General features: G+C 32.4%; 1 protein-coding gene across 2 annotated transcripts in view; it reads right to left on the bottom strand.

Annotated features, from left to right (window-relative positions):
- Positions 1-2,493: 2,493 nt before the first annotated feature.
- Positions 2,494-10,700, bottom strand: part of LOC145248906 (BPTI/Kunitz domain-containing protein-like) — a 70,935-nt gene continuing 62,728 nt past the window's right edge. For both annotated transcript variants that reach the window (XM_080110687.1, XM_080110686.1), the window contains exons 3-4: positions 8,897-8,948; positions 2,494-2,907 (exon numbers count right to left, since the gene is read on the bottom strand). In XM_080110687.1, the coding sequence (XP_079966813.1) occupies positions 2,613-2,907; positions 8,897-8,948 (347 nt within the window). In that variant the 3' untranslated portion in view covers positions 2,494-2,612. The remainder of the gene's footprint in view (positions 2,908-8,896; positions 8,949-10,700) is intronic.

Here is a 10,700-nt window from a genome sequence, read left to right as displayed (position 1 = left end):
GAGCGAATTATTTAAAAAGATTTTCTTTAATATAATATGCAAATTAGATTAGTTCTATTATGTACATTGCCTTCAATATAGTGTATATATATTGATCGTGATGCTATTTATTTATATAGAAAATCTTATAGTAAATAAAATTTATATAGATAACAGTTTTCAGCAGGAAGTTTTGTATATATTAATCAAATTGTGAACAAACAGACAGGATTACGGATTAATATATTTATATATATATATGCGTGCGTGCATCAATAGATATAGCTATCTATATGTCTATAAAAGTGAAAATGTCTGTCTGTGTCTGTGTACATTTCCCTACACAATAACTCTGTCAATTTTGGGTCTAGAGACTCAATATTTGACATAAAAGGTATTGAGATTTAGGAAAATCTTTTTAATCGGTTTTCGGACAGAAATCTGGCTGTCAAAGGGTCTATGTTCAAATCTTAAGGGAACAAAATTGGGGTCAAAGTTAAAAAAAAAATTACATCTGCGGTCTCTACGAAATTACCCAGACAATTGTTGGTCTAAATATTTGAAATTTTTAATTGTATTCGCGCGTATGGCAAGTTATGAACAGTACATAGGGCCGAGCAAAGCCGGGCGGAATTGCTAGTAGACAAATAAATAAATAAATAATAGCATGAATTGTGTCACAGCGTTGCCTATGTTGTATATAAAAGAATGATTTAACTATAAAAATATCCTAGAATAAAATCACGTGCGAAAACAATATTCAATATTCAATATTTTGGATACATCTTTTGCTGCTCCCCTCTTCAAGGAAATTTAAAATAAAACTAAATGTTGGGTTAGTCTCTTCTTAGGTTACGATAAAAAAAAAACTATATATATATATATATATATATATATATATATATATATATATATATATATATATATATACTATCATGGATACCCAGCGTTGCCAGGGCCGACATGATGTTCGGTTTGGACATACCTGTTATACTAAGGATATTGAGCAGTGTTTCATTATTATATGTTAACTCCATCGTTACCTCACTAAAATTTTAAAAATAAAGAACGCCGACAACGATATACAGTTTATATTACTTCTAAATTTAATCCGTAGATTGAATTTAGAATAATATTTCTAAAGATTAAAATGATTTTAATGTGTGAAATGGTTTCATAGATGATGTAATGTAATAAAAGGCACAGTCGTTATAAGCTGATAAATAAATAAATGAATTATAAATAACGCAATAATTTTTTTAATTTACCTGAATGTTCATTTTTTTTCAACTGAGGATGATATTTATTCCATAGGTCCTTTCGGGTGTATATCCCATCATCAGTGGAGAAACAGATCCGTTCTCTAGGCTGTCAATTGTTACGTGGCTGTTTTGTTTAGATTTAAAATAGAAAACGCTCAAAGTTTTAATAAATCCGTTATCTATTCAGGGGAAATAATTCTTTTTTTTTTTTTACTTATTTGTAGATTTTCTGATCAAGGGGACGTATTTCCAAATTGTTGGCCTTCGGTATGTGCTGCGAATTGATTATGTAACGATTGCGATATGAACAAGCCTGTTGGCATTTGTGAGCGATAATACAGACAAACTTTCTTCCTTCCTTTACTTCCTCTCTCTCATAATTGTATATATATATACATATATATATAATATGTATATGTATATATAATATGTATATGTATATATATACATATGTATGTCTATATGTGTATAAATATATGTGTATAAATATATATAGATATATATGCATATATATGTATATATATGCATGTATATATATGTATATCTAAATATGTGTATATATATGTACATATGTGTATACATATATATGTATGTGTGTATATATATGTATATATACAGACATATATATGTGTATATATATGTATATATATATGTTTGTATATAGATATATATGTGTGTGTATATATATATATATATGTATAAAAAGGAACAAATCGTATTATGTGTTCATCAACGTTTCGTCTTTATTTCGAGACTTCCTCTGGATGAAATAAAGACGAAACGTTGATGAACACATAATACGGTTTGTTCCTTTTTATTTATCTATTTTGTCAGAATACTGTTTCCATTATTTTCATCATATATATATACATATATATTATATATATGTATATATATATTATATATATATATATGATGAAAATAATGGAAATAGTATTCCGACAAAAAAAAAAAATATATATATATATATATATATATATATATATATATATATATATATATATATATATTGCTCTTTCGTGATACATTAATTTATTTTATATTTCTGTCTTATATCAACGATTAACTCTTGATGAGTTTGTTGGCGAAAGTGGCATTTAGTGTGCATTATTTTCCAAGCGCTAGAGAGAGAGAAAGAGAGAGAGAGAGAGAGCTCCTGTAAGTAATTAAAACTGAAAATAAAAGGCACTTTCGATGAGATATACATGTCTAGAAATTATTCTTTTTTTTAAAACAAGACACAACAAAGGAAATTAATACAAATACGATCTTTATTCTAAAAAGCATACTGTTATTAAGAGATATTACATATAAAATTATTAATTATATCGCATAATGAAATTTTATTCCAATAGCCAAATTGCAATCAGATCATTGTTGTGGATTTGTGATGATGACGCAGTGAGCTTCACAATCTTCCTTTGATTCAAAATTATTGGAATTGCCTTTGCATCCTCCATAGATGAATTTTTCACACTGCCTGGTATCCTTGTTGTAGTAGTATCGTGAAACATTGGCCTTGCACCTTCCCTTGTCCATTGGCAACAAGCAGTTGTTCTGGCACACCTTCTGACAATCGTCTAAAGTCTCGAAGTTGTTTTCGTTTCCTTTACAGCCGCCATAAATAAACTGATCGCATTCTCCACTCGTCGTGTTAAAAGCATATCTAGAGAAACACAATGAAATACAAAGTTTATAAACAATAAGAAGAAGAAGAAGAAGAAGAAGAAGAAGAAGAAGAAGAAGAAGCCCTTATCAGGATAAAAATAAATTCTACAGATAGAGGGGCGAATAATATGACTAACTGGAATAAAGGCCATGAGGAACATGAGAATTATTCTCTAGCAGAGATTTTATGAGAGACAACAATAACAGGAGAACCATTAAAACGGAACTGGAGAATAGAAGAAATTTTACCACAACCATTTTTTTTTTCGAGACATTAATGTTTTAGCTGATATTTACTCCATCAAGTAATCGGTTAATGGGACAACTGCTTTGCATAAATAATGACAAAACTCATTTGCATAACCGTTTTTGCCATATTTTTGGCATAATTGGGTATGATCACAACGGTTTAGATGATTATATTTATAGCCAGGTGTGATAAGAACGCGTCAATCAAGTGACTGAAATTTGTTTCTTTGAATTTTTGTAACATAGCTGAATTTTGTTTCCATCAACGACATTTAATATTTGCAATTTGATATCTTTTTCCTATGGTAGAGGTTTTTTCTTTGCTATCCATTTTTGTATCGTTTTTTTTTTCATTACAAGAATAGTACTCCACTCAAAACCCAGCCATAATGATTAACTACATCGATTTGTGCCGATTGGCTTGTTATTCTACATAGCACATAAATTCAAAATGGCGTTCAATTTTACATTATTCCATATTTTTGAGTAGAAAAAAATAGGTCGTATTTTTTTTAATCATCTAATACGTCTGCCTACTTAATATAGACAGGAACAAATATAATGCAGATCAGTAAGTAGGTTTCTCGTCTTATTGATTCAAAGTGGCGAAGGTTTAAATAAAGGCTATTCAATCGAAAAGAGGGGATGACTTTCGAAAGTATCGGCGAAAAAGTGACCCATCCTTGTAGAAAAGTGACCAGTTGAGGATATTTAGCCAATTTTTTTATATATGTGGTCCGAACGGTCGAGCTTCCAAATGATACCGATCTCATGAAAATCCGTCGCCTTTATCGAAAGTTTAAGACAGACATAAAAACATACATACATGCATACATATATACATACATACATACATTTAAAAAAAACAGGTGAGATTTATATTATAGATTAATAATAAATAACCTTATTTTATACCGAGTAATATATGTATAAAAGTATGGAAATATATATATATATATATATATGTGTAGTTTGCTTGAAGCATTGTGTGGGATAGGTATGTAAAAGAGATTTAGAAGGCTGTCACAATGCGAGGAATTAATTATAGTCGCCGTTGGTAAGAGGAGACGAGAACAAGTGGCGATTTACAAATCAATAAGTACATATATATATTTTTTATTATTTTATTTTATTTATTTATTTATTTTTTATATATATATATTTATTCAGTTGTATGGTAAAATGTCTTACTTGTTTTCATGCGACGTATTCCATTATTAATTTCGCAAAAAAAAGATGAAAAGTTTTCCGAAATTAATCATGGAATACGTCGCATGAAAACAAGTAAGACATTTTACCATACAACTGAATAAATATATATATATAAAAAATAAATAAATAAATAAAATAAAATAATAAAAATATATATATGTACTTATTGATTTGTAAATCGCCACTTGTTCTCGTCTCCTCTTACCAACAGCGACTATAATTCATTCCTCGCATTGTGACAGCCTTCTAAATCTCTTTTACATATATATATATATATATATATATATATATATATATATATATATATATACTAGCAAAAGTACCCGTCGTTGACTGGGTTCAAAAACAGCCTACAGAAAATGGACTCTGATTTATGAAAGTATGATAGGTTATGAAAACGAACGGTTGTAAAGAGATAACTTCGAATTTGGGAGTATCAAACCAAAGCAAAATATGATGAAAGTAAAAATAAATAGGTAAACCCCATAATTTATTATACTATACATGTTCACATTGGAACACTTATCTCAATATTCTGTGGATCTATATTAAAAAACCTTGTTAAACCTTGTGACATATTTCCATTCTATCGAGGTCAGGTGCGAACGAACACCCCATAATTTTATTATGCCATATTTCTTAAAACTGAATCATAATTATCAAAGTATACTTACGCAGATAGATATGAAAAGTCTTTATTAAAGTTTGTGCCTATTTTCATTCTATGGAGGCCAGGTGCGAACGCAGACCCCACAATTTTATTATACCATCCCTATTTAAGTTAAAACATATTTATCAAAGTAGTCTTATGAGCCTATTCGTGACCAGGCACACACACACACACACACACACACACACACACATTCAGCTATATATATATATATATATATGATTTTCAGAATGTGAGAGATTGTATATAATAAATTCCACAGCCAAACAACGTCGCAGCTCACAAGAGCCATGACAGTCAAAGAACCGGAAGTCCAAGACTCGAGTTTCGCCCTCATTTGGGCTCATCAGTTAGACACATCCGAACTCAGGATTCGAAACCCGAGCCTCTTGCATGCAAGGCAAGCACTCTACCAACTGAGCAAACGCCCTGCACACAAGAATTTCTATTAACCAACACAGATCAAGCAAACCGCGCCGAAATCCGGCTGTGAAATGAACCTACTTCGTATCAACAAGGGACGCGGTCATCCAACCAGCTAATAACCCCAAGCTGATGTCTCACAAGTAGGAGTTTTAACTCGAAAGGACGATGACATCCAGCAATACTAACCAAGCGAGCAACTTATGATAGGATTTTCAGAATGTGAGAGATTGTATATAATAAGTTCCACAGCCAAACAACGTCGCAGCTACGAAGACGAAGTAGGTTCATTTCACAGTCGGATTTCGGCGCGGTTTGCCAACTATGAATCTGAAGATCTGAGGAAGCTGATGGAAGACAGGAAACTCTGGAGAGGAAGAGTCACATTAGTCCGGCAAAGAAACTCATTATGATGATGATGATGATGATGATGATGATGATGATGATGATGATGATGATGGGGAGGAGGAGGCGCTTCATGTAAAAGGATGTCGACATCTACCTGAAAGAAGTGAAAAACTTAATGTCATCTACCGTCCTGACGGATATATACTGAAGTATTATTTGATATTGAAGTTAAGCCACGTTGAGTCAGGTCAATACCAGCTGGGTGACAATTTGAGAATACTAGGCGCTTTATGTACGAGGATGTCGACACCTGCTTGCAAGAACTGATGAAAATTAAATGTCGTCTACTCCTCTGACGGGAATAAACGGAAGTATTATAGCATGGCTCGACCTCATCAGCACCAGATAGGTGACCATTTGGGAAATACCAAGCACTGTATGTAGGAGGATATCGACATCTGCCTGTAAGAAATTAATGTGGTCATCTCACCTGACCGGGATATACATGCTAACTGAGGATCGCTTGTGAATTTTATATTCTAGTGGACTTCTTCCTTTGGAATAAGCTGACTGAACACAGCTTTGGTTTCAATAACATTTATATGCAGATCATATGTAACATAAAATAATTTGAGCTAATTTTAGGATAAAAATTGAAATATTTTTTTCCGAATTTGCTTTAAGCTAATTATCAGGCATCCGTAAATTATATCTGACAATGTGAACAATATGATGGTTCATGACAACATTGCGAATCCAAAGCATTATTAATCGATGAATCAGATGAGAAACCAGGTCAATCTGCCTGGTGTTAATACCTCTTACGTATTGTACTATGAGGGCTGAAAAACATTGTTCCATGATTTGCAAGTACTTTCGACTGAAATTAAACTATAAATTGCCACTTAGTTTAAACTCAGCAGACATTTAAAAATAACTCGATGACGACTGGGAGAATGCAGTCGAATGTACTTGCAAAAAAATCGAATAAAAACACACATACGGATACTGTATACATCAGTTTAACAAAAACACAAGGCCGATCATAAGAAGAGCAGAAAAAACTAAAAGAAACGAATAATTAAACAGAGATAGTACGCGCTGTAATCACTTTTGCCTTATCTATAGATCTATAAAAGTGAACTTGTCTCTGTGTGTGTCTGTGTGTTTGTTTGTGTGTCTGTGTGTCTGTGTGTCTGTATCTGTACATTTCCCTACGAAATAATTCTCTCAATTTTAAGTCTACACACTAGAAATTTGATATACAGGGTACTGAGATTTGACAAAACATTTGTAACCCGTTTTCAGCCAGAAATTTTCCTGTTAAGGTGTCAAAGTTGAATGATTTGACTTTTAAGAACTCTGCCAAACTCCTCCGATAATTTTGGATTTAAACACTTGAAATTTTAGATATCGGGTCCTTTGACATGGATCTAACTTAATAACGTGATTGAGCCCTAAACAATAAACGTAAAGGGGTCATAATAGGAGACAAAGTTTACAAAATTTGACCTCTACGGTATCTAGCAAATCGCTCAGAAAATTTCTGGTCTAAACATTTGAAATTTTACCTAAAGTGTATTCAGATGCTAGCATTTTTAATCGGTTTGGGTAAAAAAAATTTAGTTACCAATATATAAATGTATCTATGTATGTTTGCATGTCTGCCTAAAACTTTGGACAGAAGCAATGGATTTTATCAAGATCAGTATCATTTCGACGTTCGACCTTTCAGACAAAAAATATAGAAAAATTGGCTAAAAACATGAATATCTTCACCTTCAACTGACCACTTTTAAACAGGGGGGGGGGAGATCGCCGATATTTTTTAAAGTTATCCTATCCTTTCGATTGTATGGCCTTACTTTAAACCTACATCACTTCCGGTTTGGCGGTGGTCGTAACAGCAAACACGTCAGTTTTTTTCCTGTTCTTTTCCTCATTTGCGGTACGGGTTCGAGCCTGCCTCCTTACTACCACATTTTTTTATTTTTTTTTTTTTTTGTTTTTTTGCTCAACATACACATCCAAACACCCGGGCACGCCGGGCTGAAATTCTAGTAATATATATATATATATATATATATATATATATATATATATATATATATATATATATATATATATATATATAAATTTGGCGTATCTCTGTAGGTGTGTTTGTGTACATTTTCCAACGCAATAACTCTGTCACTTTTCGGCCAGAAAATTCTTATTAAGGGGTCAACGATCAACGATTTGACTTTTGAGAACTTTACCAAACTCCTCCGCTAATTTTTGGTCTAAACACTTGAAATTTTAGATATAGGTTCCTTGGGCATGGATCTAACTTAATAACTTGATTTTAACCCAAAACAATAAATGTTAGGGTGTCATAATAGCAGTTAAAACAAAGTTTGAAAAAAAAACTGACTGCTTTTTTTGCTCAACATACACCCTAAACACTCGGGCAACTAGCATACTAGCATTTCAGCCTTAGGTGGAAATCGGCGCTTCTAACCGTTACGCAATTTAGCGGCTGTTACGATAGGTATGCGAAATTACAATGTTTAAACATTGTCTAAACACGTTAGCTGTATTTGTTCTCACAAAAAGCATTGCTTTATACGAAAGCGGCAGTTTGTTATTCCACTCACCAGTATGCTCAACCCAAGATAAGGAGCATTTATAGTGATTCACTCACAGACTGCTTCGGAGTACCATACCTCTTCAGAGTGGTTGAAAACACATTAAAACAAGAATTTAGATTAGATTAGATTTTACAGAAGTTTCTTAGATTAGATTAGATTTTGTAGAGGATTCTAAGATCTTGAGTAAAATCTAAACGAACATTAGTTTAAGCATTCATATCAACACAATAAATTACTTATTACTTGCAACTGTGCTTTTCAGATTTAAAAAAAAAACGGAAAGTAAGATAACTGTTAGCAAACAGGTGAAGACCAGTTTTACGAAGATCATTGTGATCGATCTGTTATTTTAGCAGCCAGTTGTTTGTCCTCGAGGATTTCTGTGTTCCCACTTTAAACTGACTCCGTGCATATTCTTCACTTACTGGAGGTGAATAAGAGATAAACAAACCTACCTTTCGATATGTCCCTTGCAAGGTCCCTTGACAATTTCTTGTTTGCAAATGCCTGTTAAAAAGAAAAAGATATTTTTAATACCTTTCGATATAAAAATTAGGATATGGGTCGACTTTAATCGTTATATTTATATATGTTATGTTATTAGCTTGCAGAAAATCCCAAGGAACCAGTTCATGGCCGATTATTCGTAAATTACAAGAAATTTCGATAACAGAAATATGTAATCGAAGCGAAAAAAGTATTTTAAGTTAAAAAAATATTTACATTAAAATAGTTCACAGAAATGTTTACTTGGGGAAAAGAAATTTCATAAGTAAAAATAAACACATTGCCACTCAGTTTAAACTCAACGGACATTTAAAAAATAACGCTTGTTAACGACTGGGGGAATTCAGTCGAAAGTACTTGCAATAAATGGAACAAAACCATACATGAGAATATGTTTACCAAAAACACTAGAACGGTCTTCAGAAAACCAGAAAAAAACTAAAAAAAAGAATAATAATATAGAGATATTACGTGCTGTACAATTAATTAATACACGCACACACACACACACACACACACACACACACACACACGCACGCACGCACACGCACGCACACGCACATATATAGGTATATATAGAGAGAGAGGGAGAGAGAGAAAGAGAGAGAGAGAGAAAGGAATCCACAGACAGACAGTTTCGCTATATCACAGCTCTGCAGTGCGGCCATACTAGCAACTACCTCAGGCCAGGATTGAAACACGAGCAGAGATGTTTTTTGAGAGGCACAAAGCAATTGGTGGGGGTCGACACTTAAGAGTTACCACATACATCTAGAGAGAGAGAGAGAGAGAAGAGAGAGAGAGAGAGGCAGTCCACTGACCGTAATGGAAATGTCGATATGAAAGATGTAAAAATAATGGGAAAACATCGGTAAATAAAGTTGCTGCAAATACAACCAAGACTTGTAGTTTTTCCGAATATCCGTCAAATCAAGATCAATCCAGAAGTATAAGATATTTCTCCATTGGCCGAAGTTAATCCCCTAAAAAGAACTTATCCGTCCCCTATTATTGTAAACAGCGTCTATTATAAATGTTACATTCATAACTAGACGATCACATATACACTTCAAATATATATACATTAAAATCCTTAGCGACGATTAAATATGTCCCACGTAAAACATAAACCAGGCACATTCATATATACTCCTAAATGCACGAACGCATCATATAGACGAATATACAACACATATAAATTAAACATGTTCAAATATTATGTGTTAATAAAATGAAATTAAACTCAATAATTGTTTTTCAAAATGGCTTTATGAATATACATTGTATAAGCATTTAAATCTTCCTACATAAATACAGTTATACTTCTGTACTATCTGTCACTCGTCGGAACCAAATATAATAATTAAAAAAATCATCCAAAAGAGTGAAAATCTTTTCTGTGTATGTGCGCGGTGCTGTTCTCTGTTTTTAGTAAGTCTATATATTTACACAATATTTTTGTACAAGTGAGTAACCACTTATCAAGACTTGAAGGTCACTCAAGGATAGTGTTAATGAGTGTATGATAGTAAGCTGTTATTTTATTAATATTAATCAGATAATTACCTCAATGAAACATAATCGTTTGCAATAAAAGTTATTTTATAAAAAACATTTTTCAGCGGTTTCTACATTTGAACTTCGAGATCTGAATAATGATAAATCCTCTAGAGTTACTTCCCTTGATAATTATGGTTGTAGTTACTTCCTTTTACTGACTACAGTGACCTGTTTCTGTATCAATAAAACTAC

Source organism: Euprymna scolopes, chromosome 27 (genome assembly GCF_053919585.1).
Source record: "Euprymna scolopes isolate OS-2025 chromosome 27, ASM5391958v1, whole genome shotgun sequence".
In the NCBI taxonomy this organism is placed as follows: domain Eukaryota; kingdom Metazoa; phylum Mollusca; class Cephalopoda; order Sepiida; family Sepiolidae; genus Euprymna; species Euprymna scolopes.
Note: the sequence above shows the minus strand (reverse complement) of the source record. Positions and strands in the feature narration are given on the sequence as shown.